Source organism: Grammomys surdaster, unplaced genomic scaffold (assembly GCF_004785775.1).
Source record: "Grammomys surdaster isolate TR1022 unplaced genomic scaffold, NIH_TR_1.0 170, whole genome shotgun sequence".
Classification (NCBI taxonomy): domain Eukaryota; kingdom Metazoa; phylum Chordata; class Mammalia; order Rodentia; family Muridae; genus Grammomys; species Grammomys surdaster.
The window spans coordinates 7,049,998-7,071,768 of record NW_021604618.1 but is presented as its reverse complement, the minus strand read 5'-3'; the positions used below and the strand labels follow the sequence as shown (position 1 = coordinate 7,071,768).

Genomic DNA, 21,771 nt, shown 5'->3' with positions numbered 1-21,771 from the left:
AATTATTGTTTTCGTGATTGTGTGAAGTTATATGAGGGCCGAATCATTATAGTGAATAGGGAAATCACGTTTAAGCTTTCAGAGAAGGACGTTATTGATGATTGACCATGGTGGCGGAGTCCTCGGAGTCAAAAAGAACCATTTGCTAACATCTTTTTCTATCACTAAACATCTACTAGGAAGAAATAAGAAAATTTTAGTACCCTTAATTTTCAACATATTTATAAGTATAGCCCAAGGATCAACCTGAAGCCATTCATAAATTCTTGGCAGAATATCAAAGAAATCCCAAATTAAGGAGACCTCATTTCACTGCTTGCTACACATAAAGGGCAGAGCCCTTTATAGGAGCCCTTTAGACATAGGAAAAAAGCCAGAAGGCATGTGTTGATTGTCATCAATGTAAATAGCACCGCGTTAGGATCAAAGGAGACATAAAGAAGTCTATAAATGGCCCTTGCCCATGCAGGACTTGTGTTTCCATTTTTGTGCTACTGTCGGCTTTTTTTCTGATGTTGGCTTTGGGATTTAGTGAATGTCTCTCTCCTGGTTATATTTGTTTGGTGGTGGACATGGATGATGGGTGTGTTTTATGGGGCTTTTGCACCTGCACCTCAGAGGTCAGTGCCTTTCTTGGAAGAACACAAAAGAAAAGAACTCAAAACAGTCAAAGTGATTTCAGAAATGGGCAATGATTCAATCTCAATTTGATACGTATCACTGAAGGCCCTGTATTTGCCCAGGCAAGCATTTCCTTGGTGCATTGAAGAGAAACCCTCCTACTGGGGAGACCACAGCCCTACTAAAAAAGTAGTAACTCAAACACAATGCTCTCTACAAGAGAATCATGTATTTCCTTATAAAGTTACTCTGAGTTCACTGATAGAGATGAGCTTTTTCTTTTGTGTTCACAGATACTACATAGCAATTTTTTCCCTTCTAGTCTAACTTCTAGGCAATCTTTGAGGGAAAACTGAAATTACAGCACCGCTTTCCATATCTCTGTGATCTTTGTTTCTGGGATCCTTGCTGCAGCTGGGTCAAGGTGGTCCCAGGAGGGCAATGTTTTGGCTTGAGCTTCAGATTGGAACTTCACTGAGAGACAAAGAAGCTAACTATGTACAAAATATAATCTTTCTGTATCTTTGTATCAATCAGCAGATGGTGAAAGGCACAAATATCATTCTCCCATTGTATCTGTCCATCTGATGTTCTATAGCTAGATTATCCATGTAAGTCCATGTGTTATGGTTTCTAATTAACAATGGCTTCATCCTTCATTGAAACAGCACAGAGTCATTCTCAGAACTTCTCTACATTACAAGGAGAGCTGGAAGAATACGAAGACCATCCAACAACTTCTATTCTGCCATCTAGCAGTAAGGATCATAAAGCCCAACTGGCTTTTAAGCAGAAATCAAGACATTTTGGGTACTTTGTAGTATCCTTGGTGGTGGTACTTTTGTAGTATCTCTTTTAGTGGCGCTTTGTAGTATCTTTGGTAGTGATGCTTTGTAAACTCTTTGGTGATGGTACCTTTGTGGTATGTTTGGTGGTGGTACATCTGTTGTCTGTTTTTATACATTATTTTTTTATCAAAAGGTGTGTCTGGTGGTGGTCTCTGGTTTTTCTGCTTTATATACCTTTTAGAAGCCATTGTACATTAGGTACAAACTTTTCTGCTGAATTTTAAAGGTATTAGATTAGTAACTTGGTTTAATAATAGCTGTTTCTGTAAGCTTTCTTTGATATCCATTGAACTAATATTATTTCTGATTTATCTTCTGGACCATAGCACTGTGATATTGGTGACTATAAAGAATGCCCTCCTAGCACAGAAAAGAAAATTCAAGTCAATAGACTCAGGTCTTTTGAATCTTGAGCTTATTATTCCAGTTGCAGGCAGAATGGTTTCATCTTTCCATCCAATGGTTTGTCTTTACCTCTTCCTCAGAGGTGGATCCAACTGAGACAAAAAGATCAAAATCTTATTGTACCTGAGGTGACTTCAAGGTCACAATGGGATAACCACATACCCTTGATGACTCAAACAAATCTTGTAACAAGTGCCTCTTCTGTGTAGTAAGTAGTCACCAAAATCTCTTTCATTGAGTGCTATCTGGCTGGTGTCTTGCAAAACATTGTTTTTGCTCAGTACCATTGCTTTTGGTTTCGGAGAACAAGTAGAAAGATGTCTTGGCAACTTTACCTTTCGAAGTCAAGCACACAGTGGGTGGTGACCTTACAGGTGTGGGCTTATCATTGACTCCACCTCCATGCAGCTAAGAGTGGTGGTAAGGACGCAAGAAAAGGTGGAAGTCTTCCCAGAGATACAACTACTTCAGTAGAAGGCTACACCCCTCATTACCCAGACACTATGGAAAATGGGACTCTCTTCCCAGTGACCCCTGCAAAGACTGAGGTCTTTGAAGAAACTGAAGTGACTGTTGCTACCAACTCCAACTTTAATGTTGATGGCTCCATACCAGGTAATTTAGCCATGTGTCATCTGGCTTGCTTCTCAGGAGAAACAACATATATTTTTTCCTATTGTAGGGGATATTTTTGGTGCAGGCTGTGATTTGATTACTTTGTGCTGTGGGGATGGTTTTCATGTTTGTCATCAATTATAGTGTCAGAAAACTTGGATTTATTTGAGGTAAAATAATGCTTCCATTTCCTGGTATAACATCCTTTTTTTGTGTGACGGTTCATATTGTAGAATTTCTTGCTTTGTCTTTTCTTCATTCTTTGATATATTAACTTGAATCATTTGAAATTGATATTTTGATGGATAGAAATAGTTGAATATCAGCAATTTCATTTGATTCAGATAATATATTCTACCTATTTAGCAATGCTTTACTAAACATTCAAATGATTTTCATATACTGGTATCTTTGCTCTGAAATTATCTTTAATTGGTGACGGAGTGACTTGTTTTATTTTTGGTGATGGGTTGGTGTATAAACCTTTTTCTATTTGTGGTGTGCTTCAAAGTTTATAATTTGCTATTAGAAAACTGAGACCCTCGTTTTTATTGTAATAGTAAATATATGACTTACTCAATTAAGTCTGACATGGACCTAGAACGAAACTTTTATCTCAAGCAAGCAATCCTCTCTACTTCTCTTCTTTATTTCTTTGTTCATGTTAAGAAACTAACACTATAGAAAGGGAAATTGGAAAAGGATTTCTGTGGCTAAGAAACTAGACACCTCCTCCCACTAGTGCCCGTAATCTGGGTACCTCTTACCATTCAATCACTGACACAGTAAAGATGAAAATACGATAAAGTTTAAATAAATAAAGTTTAAATAAGAATATGTATGTACATCCACATATACCTAATTTGTAGAAAGACCCTACCTCCTCCACTCTCCCAAAAGACAAAGATGAGAAAATGATCTCATGGGAATCCCATATGCAAAGCAGATGGCAGTGGTAATGTTCTGATTGACGGAGGGAGGGAAAATCCAGGGTGTTATATGCTTGTCACATTCCCTCTGGCTTCCCACTCTAGGGCTTCAAGAAAAGGAGCTTTAAAAATAGCAACTTCAGCAATATTGGCAAGACCAAACCCCCTTACACTCCGAAGGCTTTTGGTTATTTTCCTTATTAATGATCTTCTTTTCCTCATTTAAACCTCCAAGTGCTATTGTTAGATTCATGCAGAATGAGTCAAAGGAGTGCCACAAACGTTCTCATGCTAAAATGGCCCTATGCTACTTAATGGATTTGTGTTTAAAATGGCAATCTTAGATATAGTTTCTTAGGTGGTTTGCAGAGTCTAATTGCTAGCAAATAAAATACTTTCTACAAAATTAGCATTCCCATGTGTTGATCCCATTTGATCAATATGAAAAAGGCAGAGGTGCAAGGAATGTCCTTCAGTTTTTTGTGAATTCAGTGATTAGTAAATGGTCTGATTCTCATTCTGTTTTAATCCAGAAGAATTACAAAGTGTATTTTTCTTATCATAAATATTTCTGTACACTGAATGCAATGCACTGAAACATGCAATGGCAGTTGTGGTGATGGGTCTGGTGAAGGGGATGGCTTTGGAAATGGTGATTTTGGTGGTGGGACCGTCGGTGTGGCATTTCATCAAGTGCTGTGGTCTGTTATCATAACCCTTCTCAAAGGAACAAAGAGGTCTCTCTGTAATAAAGTTAAGAGCAATTACAAGCAAGCCCGCCTCTCCTAACCAGGAAATCACATACAGCACATTTCACTGTATTCTTTTTCTAGGCACACTTAAAATGATCTGTACCAACTTTAGGAACCCCTGTTCTCTGTGTATATTTGTTTCCCATATAATTTAACTTTTGGACTTAAAATTAGCTGCTCTTGAGTTTGTCTCTATCTAAAGCTTTCTGGTGATGGATATTTGAGAAGGGATCGTATCAATGATTTTTGATCACGTGGGCTTAACTTTTTAAAGAAAACATGAACTGAGACTTCTTCTGATGCCCAGCTCCATGCCATTCACACCATTTCACTGATTTTTATTACACTGAAGTTTGACCTTTCTCCTCTCTGGATAGATAGGTCTTTTCTCCCTTTGAGCCTTTGCTTCCTTCATTTCTAAGATTCTTTTGTTTCAGAGTCAGAGAAACCTACTTTTATACTGTATGGTCTAAGCCACAGTGCACTCATTTAAGTGATCATATTCCAGTATCACAAGCTGTGAAGTATCTCATTCAAATCTCAGCCCTGCGAAAGCATCATAATATTTTTCTCAGAACAGTCCTGAGCTCTGTTCTTGGATTTCTACCCATATAATATTTTTAGTTGTCATCCAGGATGGCCTGTGCTGCCTCGGTTTCCTAAATTTTGAATAATGATCTAGTCTGTTCATCAATGTCTCAAAGGATGGGCAGTGCCTTCTTCGATGTCATTAGCAGACAATGGCTTTCTCAAAACTCAACCAATGGAAAGGAAAATGACAGTGTGAACGGAGACACAATGCTGACTGGCTTTTATTGCTTATTATTCTAGGCAATCGAGGTTCATCCATGGACCCCAGCGGGGGTTCCCGCACTGTGACTCATGGATCCGAATTAGCTGGTGAGTTTAAAATGTTTACTCACTGTTATAATCTCTGAACCTGATGATCGCTAATGAAGCATGAGTCAGTGTCCCTAAAGAATTGTTTCACACTATTTAAAAAAAAAAAAAAAAAAACATGTATTTTCAGTCACAGGAAGGCTTATTAAGTCACTTTACTGGACCCCACCCCAAAGTTTCTGATTCAGTAAGTCTGGGTTGGAGCCCAAGCATTTGTATTCCTAATAAATTCCCAGTCATTCTGATACTGCTGGGATGGGCACTATACTTAAGACAACTAACACTCTAGCAAAAGAGCTTCCATGTGAAAGGGTCTGGAAGACTCCAAGCAGTGCTTCCCTGCTGACTTGTTTTATGACAACTTGACACAAACAAGGTAGAGTCATTGGAGAGAAGAGGGCCTCAATTGAGAAAATGCCTCCATGAGACTGGGTTGTAGACAAGCCTGTAGGACATTTTCTTAGTTACTGATTGACATGGGGTGGCCCAACTCTGTTGTAGGTGAGACAACTACTCAGCTAGTGATCCTGTATTCTATAATAAAGCAAGTTGAGTAAGTCATCAAGAACAAGCTAGTAAGCAAACTTTCCCCCATGGCCTGTTTCCATCAGCCTGGTTCCAGCCATGTTTGAGTTCTTCCTGTCTTGCCTTCCCTCAATGGACTGTGACACATAAGCGAAATAAACCCTTTCATTCCCAAATAGCTTTTGGACATAGTGTTCATCACACTATGTGACCTAACAAGGACAACCTCATTTTACACTGCCCTATAATGGAGTCAATAAGAGAGCTCTTTAGGCATAAAATAGCTTGACTTTGATCCTCATTCCTCTACCTATAAATTCAGCGAGATGATGACAGGGTCTGAGATTCAATGTCCTAGATGATAATCTGGAGATATTGTCACAGGGCACCCTTTACAAGCCAAATGTTAGAATAAATACCTAGACAGTGTTTAGCATAAACCTGATAGTATAGCCAGCATTTCAGAATTTACTGTGTGCCAGAAAGACTAAGCAAAGCATTTCATTTCTACATTGAACTACATGAAACTGATATTTCTGTAGCGCAAGTGATCCCAATACCAGGGAATTTAGAGTTTGTGTACTATTAACATATCTAATTATCTTGCAAACCCTATAATATATGAAAAGACTATTATCATCACCTTATTACAAATGAGGAGACTGAAGTAAGAGGTAAGAAAGGTAAGAGGAGGGAAGCAACTTGCCAAGTTGATATGACCAGTGAGTGGTGGAGTCAGGTTTCAAGTCTGGAGTCTCATATTGCCTCTCCTAAGTCCAGTCTGGAAGAAAATTCCACAATGACCATAATTACTGCCAGACATGCATTATTAAATAGACTGCTGTTGGCATGACTCAAATCAACCCCTAGAAACATTACTCCAGGCAGCAAAGTCCAACATGAGGCAAGCTCACATCTAATCCCTAATGCTGAGGTTACAGAGATGTTCTCTTAGCACTTCCTTCTGCGAGCTCCTGATTATTACAAATCTACGTGGTCCATTGGATCCAGGGAATCTATACAAATTAGCAGCGTCTGCTGCATGAGTCTGAGGCAAGTGCTGCCTCTAGTGTTCAAGAAAATCTGGGGGTGGATATTTACATGGTGGCTTTGATAACAGAACTTAAATGTAAATGAGCTCTGGGGTGTAGGGCTCTTTAGAAATTATCCTTAAATCGAGAGTAATATTTCAAGCTTAACAGGGTCTTTAGCACACTCGGTATTCCCCAGCTTTAGTTTCCTTGTTAGTAAAAATAAACCTAGGGTCACCTACCTCAGTAATCGAGGTTTTATATAAAAGTCAAGGTATTGAGAGAGTAAGAGATTACTGTTTGAAGGCACAGTTTCCAATGCCACGAGATCCCTACAGGTATGAGTGTAGCCTGTGGAGCAGCAGAGATTGCATACAGAAGCTTGCTGGAAGTGCCTAATCTTGCCCCATCCAGAGAGATACACACGGGATGAGGGTCTGAGTTATCCAAGCCCCTCCCCTTCAGTTGATCTGTGTGCTCCACTCTTTGCTGCTTTTCTCACAGTTGAAGCTAACTGAATGATCTCCATGCCCATGTCTGGAGTTGGGCCACATTTCCAAACTGGTGTGTCCAGTGCCCTGCTTTGCAGAACTTGTTCTTCAGGCCTGTTCTATCCTGGTTAGATTTATGGAGCTCTTGGGCTGTCTGTGGCCCATCCTCTTGGGCTTTTGCTTGAAGTGAGAATCAGGTGGGTGGGAACAGGTCTTTTTCCTTTGGCTCCTGTGCAGATGTCTATTGTTCAAACAGGAGGTTTCAACTTGTGCACACACCTAGGTCTTTCCTTGCTGGGAGCACTTCTTTGGAAAAGGAAAATGAATAGATTATGATCTATTAATGGCCGCCTTTTCAAATATCAAAGGCTGCTATGAGTCAGACAAAAGAGACCAGTGAGAGTGACTATACCTTTACAGTGGTTTTCAAGGCCAAAGTTCTCCAGTTGGAGGGCTGATATGCCATGACTTGTGTATGCAAAACCTGCCAGTTGCTCAGGACACTGACAGGTGGGTAGAAAAATTGCCTTGGACTCTTTTGAGATCTGTAAAGGAGAGGCCACTTTCAGAATAGGATGACGTCTGTTGAAAGAACACAGAAGTTACTTGGCTCTATTTTGTTTGATCGTTAGCAAATGCACCAAACTATACAAACCAAGCTGTCCTATGTAGTTAGAGTTCAGCATTCACTCTGCAGTCTAAAGTTTGACTCTCTCAGATATTTTCCTTTAAGTCCAACTATCCTGGCCAATGGGTTAAGCAAACAATCTTGCCTAGGCTTTTCTCTCCTTGGTGGCCTTCAAGATTCCAGAACAGGTTGCTGTTTAGTGTCAAGGAGTAAAAGAAGAAAGGAAACAGAAAACCAAGATGTTTCTTTTTAGATGTGGTGTCTTCCTTGTTTTGATAAGGGCTCTGACTCAGAGATGTCTTCTCACAATGCTTTTCTGTAAGTTGGGTATTTTGTTCTTTTCCTTATTTTGTCTTCTGATAGTAGAAAGCATTCATTTTTCTATTATGTTTCACTGTATTAGCATAGACTCTAATAACCTCTTATTTATAGATAGGAAATGACAGTGCAACCCCCTCCACACCATGGCAAAAATAAAATTGGCATTTACTTTAGTATCTACAATGTTTATCCTAGTTTGCTTTCCATTGCTATGATAAAGGCCTTCACCAAAGTAAATTGGGGTGGGGGAGGTCTATTTGACTTTCATATCCTGAGTCATGGTACACTGAAGAAAGTCAGGGCAGGCACCTGGAGGCAGACACTGAAGCAGAAGCCATGTAGGAATGGTACTTATAGCTTACTCTATATGGACTGTTCAACTTGAATTCTTATACTACTCAGGACCACTTGTCTGGGGTGGTACTACCCTGGTGAGCTGAGCTCTCCCATTTCAATAATCAAGAAAGTTCCCCCACAGACTTATTTATCTGATGGAGGCATTTCCTCATTTGAAATTCCCTCTTCACAGATGACTTGAGCTTGCATGTATACTAAAAACTAACAAGTACAATTTGCATGCAATTTATTTTAGACTTACTTTGAACTTTCTGAAGCATATAAGTACATTAGGGATATTATTAAAATGAAGATGTTGTTTCTGGAAGTTTTAAGTGTTGCTTGAGATTTTTGTATTTCTAGACAGCTCCATAGTTAGGGGGTCCTGTTGGCTTATGGCACCATTATTTTTAGAACTAATAAATACATACAACTACTACCATCCTGTACTTCTTTAAGCCTTTGCAAAATAACAATGAAGTGGTTTCTGTTATGATCCTCACTTTAAAAGTAAGAAAACAGAGAGTTAGAGATAATGACTTGGCCAGCCACACGTTGCTAGTAAGAGGCAGAGTTAGGTCCCAAACCTAGGGTTGACTCGCTCTGGAGCTGAAGTTCAAACTGCCCATCACTGTTCCTTGCAATAAAAATAACATTTGTAAGCTTTAGCTTAGTCACACTGAACTTTCTTGGGAGGTGAAGAGAGATGTTATCTTTTGCCTAACACTTTATAACCATCTGTATCTTGAATCTATTTATAGTTTTTCTAGTAAGGCAGCAGTTGGAGGGTAGCCCAGCACCATGCTGTGGAAGGAACTCCTGGCTATATATTCCAAACTTGGTCTGAAAGAGCTTGTTGCTTTTCCCCTTAGGACACTCAAGTGGGAATCAAGACAGTGGAGCGACCACAACTTCTGGTCCTGCAAGGAAACCTCAGATTCCAGGTGAGTTTCGCACCATGAAGCAAACATTAGATAATTAATGCAAGATTCTCAGAATGTCCTTGATGAGACCTCATCAAGTGCACATCTCGCTCCCCTCTGCAAGCTTCTGTATAAATAGAAATACTACAGTCTCCTTGTAGTTCTTTTTGTTTCCCCCTTTAGGTACCCATTAGATGGATGCACTCACATTGAGGCCTACCTCAAAGAATTGATGCACCAGTTACTAAAGGATTTTTTCCCCCATGAATGATGATGGATCACCCAGAGAACCTTATGGAACACCCAAGTCCTTCATAGCTCAACCCAGTTTTCCCTATATTTCTGGGACTGAGATGAAGTGTGTCATTCTCTTGCATTGACAGGCAGGGAGGAGATACCGGATCATCTGTGTTGGCTGGAGTGACAGTCTGCTAATGCAGCTAGAAGAAAAATTTTATAAAGTCTTACACATGCAGGGAGGGAGCTTTGACATCTGGCTGTCCCATGCTACAGGATTTAGCACTTGATGCAATTTCTTCTTTTAGCTTGGGGTTGAAAATGAGCATGTGTAAAGGGGGAGATTCCACAAAGGAAGTTTCCCTTAATGCTGAAAATTACCCTTTTAACCCTTTCTTTGGAGGGCTACAAAACAGCTTTCCTTGTGGGCCTTGCTCCTTTGTCTCAACTTATTGAGCACCTGAGGAGGCAGGACATGTATAAAGAGGGAGTGGATATTCATGGAGGAGTGGGCAGGGGAAGGCAGGCTGAATTCAAACATGAGGATTCATCCCAATCTAGTGAGAAGGAATGTGGACTTCTCAGTGCTGAAGGCCAGGCAGAGTGGGGGAGGAAGAACAGAAATGACATCTTCCTGAAAGTGTCCCTGCTTTCTCGAAGTAAACCAAAAGGGATTCACAGTCTGAAGTAAGAGGAAAGCAAAACTTCCAAGGAGAACTGTGGCTAACAAATCCCTGTCTTTCTTCTTTCTCAAGCCTTCATTTACCACACACATCTGCAACTGAATCAATTCAACTTGTCTATCCTATTGAAGCCAGAGTTTAAAACATATGCATAATATTGCATCAATCCAGAAGTGGTACATAATTATCCAGTACACTTTAGAAACTATAACTTTAAAAATGGATGGAAATATCAGTCACTTACTGAATCTCAATACCCACAAGTGTTAAAGCTCCCATCTTAAGTGATGTTCTTCCTAGTATTTTTTCAAAGTAATTTATTTCAAAACTACCATATGTGCTGTTTGGCTAATATTTTCTGCCTGTCAGTTCCACCTTCCATGTCATTAAGTACCTTTTCCTTGAATTATGTAGCACATAACAAAATGCATAAATCCCGATCTGTTTATTTAATCCCTCACCATTGGACATTAGGTCTGTTTCAAATTTTATTGGTATAAGCAACATAACGGTGGACATTATGAAAGCTAATTTTGAGATCCTCTAGCCTTTTAGAAGTGTAACTGATAAATCAAAAAGCATGAGTAATTTGGAGTCTGTCATCAGTGGAGCTGAATGATTGAAAGAAATGGAAGGTGTCTCCCTGTTTTTACTCTTACTTTAGGAACATTCTTTGCCCACTAGATTATGAACTCCATCTTTGTTTTGAATGAAATGCAAGGCAGATGCTTTTACACAGGCATGGAATGTTTCTGTCAAGAGAAATATAAATTTCCTTTAATCTACTTAGCATTTCACCAAAAACATGTACAGGCTTCAACAAGTTGCTTGATATCTTTTTTGGGAAGCATTTTTACTCTGGAAGAGCTATTGATACAAGGTTAATAAAAGAAGCCTGTTGGATGAGCGTCTACAGGAGAATCTGTCTTAGGATGTTCTAGCTGAGCTGTTGGTCAGACTTCTCTGCAGAGCTGGCTAGGGGTTTTATTTGGAGCAGATCAATTTTTAAACTGCATTATTTTTATTTCATAAAGTGTGTTTGGGAAGCTCACTATGTCCTTTTCTTCATACCAGAATGGCTCATCATCTTGGCATCTCTCCTGGCACTGGCTCTGATTCTTGCCGTTTGCATTGCTGTCAACAGTAGGAGAAGGTAAGTAAGAGAGCCCTTTGCAGCTTTCCACTTCGAAGGGCATTGTGGAACTTGGGTTTTATATCCATGCTACTCGGACTATAGCCCTTGTAACTGGTAGCCTTGGTACCCTGGAGCTTGTTAGACATGTAGGATTTCTTGCCTGGCACCAGATTTCTTGTACCAGAGCCTGCCTTTTAGCAATATCCCAGGGAGTGCTACTCATATCATAGGTTTTTTAACCCTTATCTCACCCATTCTTTAGAGAAATAAGACATCTGTGGTGATTTGGAACGTCTCCTTTAAACAGTGGTTGAGTTTTACTATTTCTACATTTTTTATGGTTGAAGCCTAGGGTAACTGATAGAAGTTATGAAATAGCTCACTAGTATGGCACATAAAGTATATACTCAGCCATTGGCTCATTAATCAAATATTAACTAAGTTATCCCAAGGCTTAAAAGATTGTATAACAAATCAAGAATTGGTCATCTTCCTTTGACTATTGAAAGCTTATGGAACCTTCTAGAATCTTTGCCCAAAATTGGCATGGGCCTTGTTTTGTTGCTTGTTTCTCTTTAAGGATGTGATTTTGTGTTTTATGAAAGATTCAATTGAAGGGATTCAGGGCATTGCCTAGGGAAATCTTTCTCACGGTGAGGTCTATGAAGCCCTGATAAACTTTTCTAGGCTAGAGAATCCGTTTAGTACCCAAGAAAGGGCAAGCGGGCTGTCTTCACATCCTGGAAACCCCTCTCTCCCATAGTAGCAAAGGCTCTGTATTCTGAAAGTCATGTACGTAGTGTGCATATTTAACTAATTTATAATCAGCCTCTCACTAGAGTGCCACCCAGGGTGAAATTCAGGACAACAGTAACTCTAGCATCAGGAGATGGGAACTTTAAGCCAGGGCACTCAAAAAATAAATAAAAAATAAAAAATAACTAAAAAAAAAAAACCTATAAGTCTAAATTCCTTCCCAGACGTTTTAAAGATTCATTGTTTTCCTAAGTGTCTGCTGCAGACATTAAGCTTTTTGTAAATATCCCTCGGGAATGCCTCTTGGAAGGTCGAAGTCTTCTTACTTAACTGGGCTGCCTTGGCTGTGCCTCTAAATCACCTCGCAGGCCTCAAATGCTTCAGATTCTGAGAAGTCAGGAGAGAATTATACACTTTGTTGTTGCTGTTCAGAAACAATAAGCAATGATTTCCAGTGCCCTGCACAGTCTCTGAAGGGTTTCTTGTCATCCGCAAAAACCAAATAACACTATTCTACAGTGTTTAGAATTCATGAAAGTGCTCACTCAAATCATGGTACTGCCACCTATGGTTTGGAGGGTATAAGAAAAATATTAGTCATGAGCACTGACCACCCAGGGAACAAAAACTGGGGAAAATCTGAGAGCCCTCCTATGGGTTCCTATGATTAGATGAAAACAAATATGGGGCTGAGGAAGCTCTTCAAAGAGCTTTTATTCTTCCTCTTGGCTTCCCTGTTTTCTCTTGGATTATTTTTGCTCAATTAAATATGAATTTCCTTTTGTTTGAAATCAGCCTTTGATTTCAGGCCTTAGAATGTGTCACATGTACAGTCCATAAGCTTTGCAGATGTCACCATGGAGATGTCCCAGATGCTGTTGGTGTGGGGGCCCATCCTTCAGCATCGCAGCTGTCCTGGAGAGCAGTTGGAATCTGCATATTGAAGCATCTTATCCCTCATGGCTCCCTGTCTCCTCAGCAGCAGAGAAAGGACCTCATGGTCTCCTCTCCTCTTGTCCCCAGGCCAGCCATCACCCTAGCAACCTGCAAACAGGGACAGGCAGAAGCTGGCTGAGCCAACCTCTTACCAGGAAAGCAGCTTTGTAGACTCCATAAATTACTGTGTCCTGATTTGATAATTGAAAACAGATTTGCCACACTGTTGAAAAGTGGTTAAGGACTGAATGGGCCCCTTAATGTGTGCTGTGTTCCTAAGGCTAATAGCCCATGGGCCCCTTAATGTGTGCTGTGTTCCTAAGGCTAATAGCCCATCTCTAATCCCGTTAGAAGACAGGAGCCTTTCTGCTTTGAGCACTACATTTAAGAAAGATATGGAACCCTATTTTCATCAAAGAAAGTTTGATCCAGAGGGAATTCATTTATTCAATAAGTATCTTTTGCAGGCATCTACAGCTGTTAGGATTAATGAGGAAGGAGAGAAAATGAAGTGCATGTTTCTTCTCTAAAACCGTCTTGAGGTTTAATGTATAGAGGCCTAGCCAGCTGACAGCTGGGAAGACAGTTCTGTAACGTATTGCTGTGCAAAAATGAGTGCCTGAGATTCATGCCCCCGGAACCCACATAAAAAGCTGTTCATGATGGTATGACCTCATAATCCCAGCACTGGGGAGGCAGAGACAAGAGTCTCTCCCTGGAGTTTGCTGGCCAGTATAGTGAAATTGGTGAGCTCCAGGTTTAGTGAGGAAAAATCTGTCTCAATAAAGAAGATGGAGAGTGACTCAGGAAGACACATAACATTGACCTTTGGCCTCCATGCTCACATGTGCCCAGGAGCTGATAAACCTAAATGCATGCGTGAGTGTACACGCACACACAAACACACAAACACACAAACACACAGCTGTCATTGAGGACACCCTTGGTGCTCATTGAAGTAGAGGTGGCATTAGCCACAGATACTAACTCCCAGTGCTTCTATTGCAAAGTTTTCTGAGAGTCCCAGCATCTGAATGTCCTGATGGAAAGGGGTATCCAAGAGATGCCTCAGAAAGTATAAGCACTGCCTGCCTTTGAGGAGGAGGACTCTTGTCCAGTTCCCAGCACCTACATGGTGGCTCACAACCACCTGTAACTCTAGATCCATGGATCTATTACCCTCCTCTGGACTCTGAGGGTACCTGGCAAATTTGTGGTACACATGCATACATCCATGCAAAGCACCCATACACATAAAATAAAAATAAACCATCATTTTTTTTGGAAAGACACTGATGGTGGGGTGCTCCATGATTTCCTCAACTTTTTCCACACTTGATATGATCCATACCAGCTTTCCCTGCTGCCCTTCATGAAACCAGGGGCCTGAATTACAGCTTTCTGTGCTCCCCATAAGAGCAAGTTGTATCAGGAGCCAGTTGTGTTGGTAGATATTGGATGAGGCCCAACGGTAGCAGCCCTTAGGCGCTTTCCCCTTGAAGAATTTATCTGATGTGTCTGGAAAGGAGAAAAGCCACAAGGGCCTTGCCAAAGAAGGCTTCAGAACCCAGGACTTGTCACAAAAGATTCTATGCTGGCTGTGCAGAGCAGGCCCCATCAGTCTTCTCTTTCATGAGAATAATGGTATTTTTAGGGACCCGTTTCCTAGTCATAAATCTTCATGATTTGGTAAGACTTTCCTTCCGTTGTGTAGTTATCAAGCTTTGTCTGATCTGTGCTCGCTTGAACTGGTTCTGCATCCTAGAGTGGTGCTATCCATATGAGACTTCCTCTGGGATACCTGGTCTGCCAACCCTTTCCAGAATAAGTCCAGGGCTGGCTCATTTCTCTTCCTGTATTTGCTGTGTGTTCTGTAGTGCTTGCAGTTGAAGGGAAGAAAAGACAAAGATGAAATGAGGTTTTATAAGAACATCTGGTCTCTCAGACACAGCTGTAAAGATACCAGACATAGTATGGCATTGGACATCTCTCTTGGATTCATCATCTGGTTTACAGAAACCTCTTCAGCACCCATCTTCTTTGCTGAGAAAGGAAAAAACTATCAGAATAGTCTTATAAATAGTCTTAAAAGTGCTCATCAAATGTTCAGAGCACTGGATATTTCACTGTTTCTTAGGATAATCCTAAGTAATCTTCCTGAAGGAACATAGATCGATAGTAGAGACAGAAATACAGTGGACATGTCTACCTGTCTGCTGTTACACATTTTCAAATCAGTTCCTTCATTTAGAAAAGATGGTTCTCAACCTGGGTTGTGATTCCTTTAGGGGTTGAAAGTCCCTTTCACAGGGGTTGCCTAAGACCATCCTGCATATTAGATTTATATTATGATTCACAACAGTAGCAAAATTACATTATGAAGTAATGAAGTAGTAACAGAAATAACTTTATAGTTGAAGGTCATGGGGAACTGTATTAAAGGGTATTATAGTCTTAGGAAGGTTGAAAATGACTGATTCAGAGGAACAGCGTCAATCTCATTCTGCCTGCATGAATAGATATATTTTTATACTTACAAAGTACTCTGATGTTTTTCATTCTACCTCTCAGCAATCTGGTTGATAAGCAAATGGGACTTGGTTAGGTTAGGCAAGCTTCCTTTAAGAACACAGGCTATGTAACCTGAGAGTTTGGAATAATACAGGCAGTGTTCACCTCCAGCTTTTGAGTTATCTTGCCAATGCATAGAGGAAGGCAGGTGGTGTGCTGGGGTTGTTAGCCTGATCTCTGGCAGCTCTAACAAGCAGGCTTTGCTACCCATTCTCAGCAGGCTAGTTAAACAGGTAAGTCTGTGCAAAGCAGAGAAAGGCAGGTAGACAATGTGGTCATTGGGAAGAGGAGCAAATAAAGATATAACTTGACAGTTCTTCCCCTAAATCCATCCCAAGAGTCTAGAAGTATAAATAGAGGATAAGCTGTATGGGCAGCTAAGCAATTCCAGTGATGGCACAACTCCACCCAAAATTGACCCAGTATTGTGTGGGTTCCAGGCTGTCTGGCATGGCAGTCCTTAACGCTGTGAAGAAAATGTGAAAACGCTTTCCCAAAGACAAGGTCCCCTCTGGCTTGCACCAAAATTCAGCTTTTGCTTCTCCCAAGTATGATATTCTTAGGAAATTCTAATTTCTTGGTGTCCCTTGTTTCAATGGACTGAGAGCCCAAAGGAAGAGAACAAAGGTCTCTATAGGGTGCCATCATTCCTGTGAGGACAGCTACAGTGAAAGCAGCCAAAGAAACCATTAAAGTTCATGTCACATGCCTTCCATTCTATTAACAACCACAGTCTGCACTTGAATGCTTACTATATTCCAGGTTCTCTTCTGATTATCCAAGGCCTTAGTTTGTTCAACCCACAATATTCATAAAAACAACAAATAGCAGCACTAGACTGTCTATTGAATTCCCACCATCTTGTGGGGCTGACAATCCTAACAGTCTGATTTCACAAGCACATGAACTGAGGCTAAGAGAAGTCAAGTGAGTTGCTTCAGGCTACACAGCTGCACTAAGCATTCAAAAGTTCTTTGCCATGCACCCTGCTGTCTGTATGAACCTTGCCAGTGTTCCTAGCGCTCATCCATTTATTTCACAGTTGAAACATCTTCCCTTCCACCCTTCCCCACACCTATGCTAGACGATACAGGATCTGCTTCCTGTTGAGGCAGTATATTTTTGACTTCCCCAAACAAGAGATTAAAGTTTATGGCCTTGGTAGTGTTACAGGGAAGAGCCTATGATCACAAATAATAGACATTTTGTCTCTAGAGTTCAGCAGCAAAGAGAACCATTCCAGTTTCATACTGTTTCCAAACCTCCAGCACTGACAGAACCAGGCAGAGCACGGCCACTTAATCCTGAAACTCTGAGTATGGTCTTGGTCATTCTTACTTATGTGACCTCAAGCAAGCCTTAAAAGTGCCCTGGCCTTCATTTCCCACTGCTGTAAAATGGGAGCGATTGCCACTTTAATGAGTGTTATAGCAACTTCTTCTGCTTTGCCTAGAATTAACCATGCATTTAATAAATGTTCAGCATTTCCCCTCATCATAGCTGTGAAGCCATAAGACTTGGCTTCCATTAGCCTAACCTAACTGGTACATGCACTGCAATAATCAGGTTACAACAAAGAGGAAGCTTTGAATAAGTCTGGGAGGGACCAGGAAGTGCCATCAGAATCACAAGGACAAGGTCAGAGTCATGCTTTACCATAGAAGCCCTTCTCTTGCCCTAGAATCTTGAGCCACATTACTAAGAAACCTTAAAGTGGCACAAATGGTTTATCTTCTGTTGATATCAAATCTCCTATTGCAGGCCTACGTGGAAGTTACCCAATGGTGGGGAGAAAAAAAATCAATATGGCCTTATCCTTCTAGAGCACAGTTGCTTTCTTATTCCCCATACATGCTGCCATAACACTGACAAAGCAACACAGTGTTGACTGAAAGGGGAAGTAGCGGAACTTTCTTGAGTACACAGATCAAAATGATTTATGATCACAGTCGTCATGGTTTATCTGAGACTTCGGAACCATAATGTTTCAAAGGCAAACATTTGCAGTGCACAGAGAAGGAGAATCAGGGCTCCAGAGTCAGATAGATCAGGGTCTGAATCCTTACTCTTTCATTGTGTGTTGACTAACTCAGAAAGATTTTCATGCCCCTGAGAGTTTCTTCAACCCTATAGGGACTAAGGTGTAATAATAGCTATGGATTTCCATACTCCTGATTCTCAAAGGCTGCAGCAGAAGCCTCTGCAGTGTGGTGGTTTATTGTTTGTTGTTTTAATAAACAGGAGATTGAATTTAGAGCAGTCGTTCTCTATATGTGAGTCTCATATTCTTTTTTGGGGTGTCAAATGACTCACAGGGGCTCCATGTCAGACATCCTACATGTCAGATATTTATATTACAATTCACAACAGTAGGAAAATTACAGTTATGAAATAACAATGAAAATAATTTAATAGTTGAAGTCACCTCAACATGGCAGACTGTTATTAAAGGGTTGCTGCATTAGGAAGGCTGGGAACCAGTGACCTAGAGTCATACATACATAGGCATACCTACTAGGCAAGGACTCTACCACTGAGCTATGTCCTCAGACCTCTTTGCCTTCAAGATTGGGTTTCATTGAGTTATCCAGGCTGATCATGAACTTAATTTTTGTAGTCCAGGAAGGCCTTGAATTTGTGATCTTCCTGTTTCAGCCTCCAGAGTAGCTCCAAGTATAGGCTGTTAAACTTCAGATTCTAGACCTCCAACTCTTGATCTTTCTGATTTCTTCTTCAGTAGAATAGATAGATAATTTCTACATCTGAAAAGTTCCCTTTTGATGCTAGACTAGGGAATCTCACTTTAAGAAGTTTCAGAATCAGGAAGATGAAGTAGAGAAAGTACCATGTTCAGTTCTGAGCACATAGGAAGACCATGTTAAATTGTAGTGATGATCATGACGATATCCCCAGTGGTACTAGTCATGATGATGATTGTTGGTTGGTTGATTGATTTCTGCACCCTTTCTCATATGATGTTTTAAACAATCAGGTGTGGGCAGAAGAAAAAGCTGGTGATCAACAGTGGCAATGGAACAGTGGAGGACAGGAAACCAAGTGAGCTCAACGGGGAGGCCAGCAAGTCTCAGGAAATGGTGCATTTGGTGAACAAGGAACCATCAGAGACTCCAGACCAGTTCATGACAGCTGACGAGACCCGGAATCTGCAGAGTGTGGACATGAAGATTGGGGTGTAGTGCCTACACTATTAACTTGAAAAGACGCCACAATTGGAGACATGTCATTACTGGGAGCTGGGACCCTTAACAGATGCAATGTGCTACTGATTATTTTTATTGGGGATTATTTTTAGCATAAAATTTTCTATTCTTTTTTTTATTTTTTAAAGTCTGTTCCAATTTATGAAAATAGCATTGCTTTCTGAAATGAGGGTCCAAAGAATACTCCATTAAGAATTTGACTCTTCCAGTTCCTAGAGGCCTTGCATTACCAGGGTATGCTACCAAAGGCTTCTACCAAATGCATATTCTCGGCCCCTATTGAACCTTATCCCTACCCAAAGTCCCAGGTAACATCCACTAGCTAAGGATTTTCCCCAGAACTTAGAGAGATTGGTCTCTGGGAGGAAATTTGAATGGGTCCATATTGCCTCTCCAGAATTCCAATCCCTAGGCATTGCGTTCCAGTGGGGTGGGAGATCAGGTGTACTGGTTACACACTCTCTTTATAGACTCCCTTCTGCTGGAAAATTTTCAGATGCTTCTAAGAGATCCCCAAAGGGTGACGCTATTTATCTTTAGTAAGCTATTTATCTTTGTTTTTGAAATATCAAACCCTGGAGGTCCTTTGTTCAATATGATTTTTTTTTTAATTTTGTTTTGTTTTTTAGGTTACTTTGTCAGAAGCATAACAGGGTATAAGTTGATTCATAATAAATACCTATCCATCTTCCATTTTGACCTGTTGTGCTGTGATCCTTCAGTTTCTAAACTACCAAGGTCTGAGTCTTTGTAGCACATCAGTATGTGCTCCTGAACTCATGTTAGAGCATCTGTGCCCAGCTTGGGTTCACCCAGCTGAATCTCATAGAAGATCAAGGATAGGAGCACTGTTTTCATTTTAGGCTATCAAAGGGTTTCTCTCCTCTTCAAGAACGTGAATTGAGAGTAGGAGAGCTCCAGTCCCTTTTGTGCTTTGGTGACCATGCTTTTTTCTTTCTTAAAGGTCACATTAAGTTTTTATATCTTATAACTTTTGCAGTCCTGTTTCTTAGAGACTGGTCTTACTAGTGATTTCACAAAACAGTGTGGTGGGGACTTGTGACATCTTATAATAAAAAGAGAAGCCAACAAAAAATGAAAGTGTAGACAGCAAGCTGTAGACTGGAATGAGAAGGTGTGATGTACAACCCCCATCCTACTCTTTCCATAGCTGTGTTTGTTGATGCTTTCACAAGCCAGTTAGTATTTAGAATCAGTTCCCTGGGGAATTCCCTCAAAAAAGCCACAAGACTGCCCGCCACTAAAATCTTATCACCAGATAGGCAGGTTTATGGTTTAGCAAAAGGAGAATGCTGTTACCCTCTGACCTCATAGTTTCCAAATACTGGACAAGTGTTTATTCATCTGCCAGGACGCCCCATTACTCCTGGATCTTCCTAGGTATCTTGTAGAAGATATTAAATCTATAAAATAAGGCTGTCTCTAAAATGGAACTTCCTTTCTATGGCTCCCATTTTTACTGCTGACTAAATTTATATGTTTAGTAGGTTTTTTTTCAAATAAAAACAAACAAACAAAAAAAAGAAGACAAGTTTTGCACCTGAATCAGGTTTGAGTTTATATCAAGCGTGGATGTGATAGTTTTGTTTAAAGGAGATACACAGACTTTCTGACACTCATTGCCAGCCTCAGCTCCCCTTAATCACATTCCAGCCTCCCTCCTCCTCTGCCCAGCCATGGCTTTCCCAGACTTTCTCTCTCTCTGTGAATACTATTAGCCAGTTCCATATTTAGATACCTGGTTTTCCTGGTCAAATAGACACTAGATGATGTTTTGCTATTTTCCACTGGTATTAGAATGTTCCCCATGCTTAGAGCTGTCCTGGCCTATCACACCCACAACAGGCTCCCTGGAGATATTTAATCTGTATGCAGCAAGCCACTCTGGGATTGGGCATAAAAGAGCTCGAGCTCTCCATGACCCCCGATGCCCTTTGAGGGCACAAGAAGGGTCATGCAAGACTCAGAGCTAGAGATGATTCCCCACTCATTCTAGAAATGTTCAAAAGTTGGGTTGTGGTAGGATATTGTTTGCCACAGTGGTGATGATTTTGGTCGCACAATCTGATTTTGTGTTACTCCTACCAATGACTTGCCAGGTGATATGAGCTAAGTCACTGAACTGAGGTCTTGTTAATAAAAATAATAGGCTGGAAATTAGTGATTTTGTAAAGTACTAGGAGCACTTAAAGTGTTCTCTTACCAACAATTATAAATCTCTCATGTATCCTGAAGGCTTTCCTTCAGTTTGCCTTGGGTAAAAATCATATGAGGTGAAAGACACTTTCATGTGTATATTTTGTATGTTTTAACTAGATAAAATGGATGTTTCCAGAAGAACTTTTAAAAAGCTTTATATTGACATCCAAAATACCAAGAAGTGGCTTTTTAGCTAAGATCCATCCAAGACTGTCACAACAAAGTAGAAGAAACAGCCACCTTCTTTAGAAAATTAAAATGTTCATAAGAACAGGGATTGCCCACTATGATGTCCTGTGTCTTTGTGTAAGTCCTATGTGTTGACTTTACAAACATAGCCAATTGCTAAGTATGTACTATGCGCATTTCTATTGTTCTTTTGATTTTTCAGAGACTATCCTATCCTTTTCTAGTTTTTGTATATTTATTGACTGACTAATAATAATGAGGAAAACATGATGTGTGTATTACCCAGTTGAAAGTGTGTATTGGAAAATATTAAAAGGTTGTAAGAAATGGAACCCAGGGTCTCTGCTGTGAAGGGTCTGGAAAGTGGAGAGGGGTATAAGGTAATTGTCTGGATGTCTGAATAATATGGAAGAAGTCAGAGGGAGCTGGCATCACGATCCTTTGGTTTGTTTTCTTCTTTTCTCTACCTACCTCTTATTTTACTTTTTTGTTTTTTTT

At 40.4% G+C, this 21,771-nt stretch overlaps 1 protein-coding gene across 2 annotated transcripts in view; it reads left to right on the top strand.

The window, feature by feature from the left end:
• Nucleotides 1–21,605, top strand: part of Cd44 (CD44 molecule (Indian blood group)) — an 88,093-nt gene extending 66,488 nt beyond the window's left edge. The window contains exons 12-17 of one of the 2 annotated variants that reach the window (XM_028766923.1): nucleotides 1,290–1,379; nucleotides 2,283–2,489; nucleotides 5,002–5,070; nucleotides 9,275–9,346; nucleotides 11,320–11,398; nucleotides 18,636–21,605. In XM_028766923.1, the coding sequence (XP_028622756.1) occupies nucleotides 1,290–1,379; nucleotides 2,283–2,489; nucleotides 5,002–5,070; nucleotides 9,275–9,346; nucleotides 11,320–11,398; nucleotides 18,636–18,840 (722 nt within the window). In that variant the 3' untranslated portion in view covers nucleotides 18,841–21,605. The remainder of the gene's footprint in view (nucleotides 1–1,289; nucleotides 1,380–2,282; nucleotides 2,490–5,001; nucleotides 5,071–9,274; nucleotides 9,347–11,319; nucleotides 11,399–18,635) is intronic. The other variant, XM_028766922.1, reaches the window with a different exon arrangement.
• The last annotated feature ends 166 nt before the right edge of the window (nucleotides 21,606–21,771 follow it).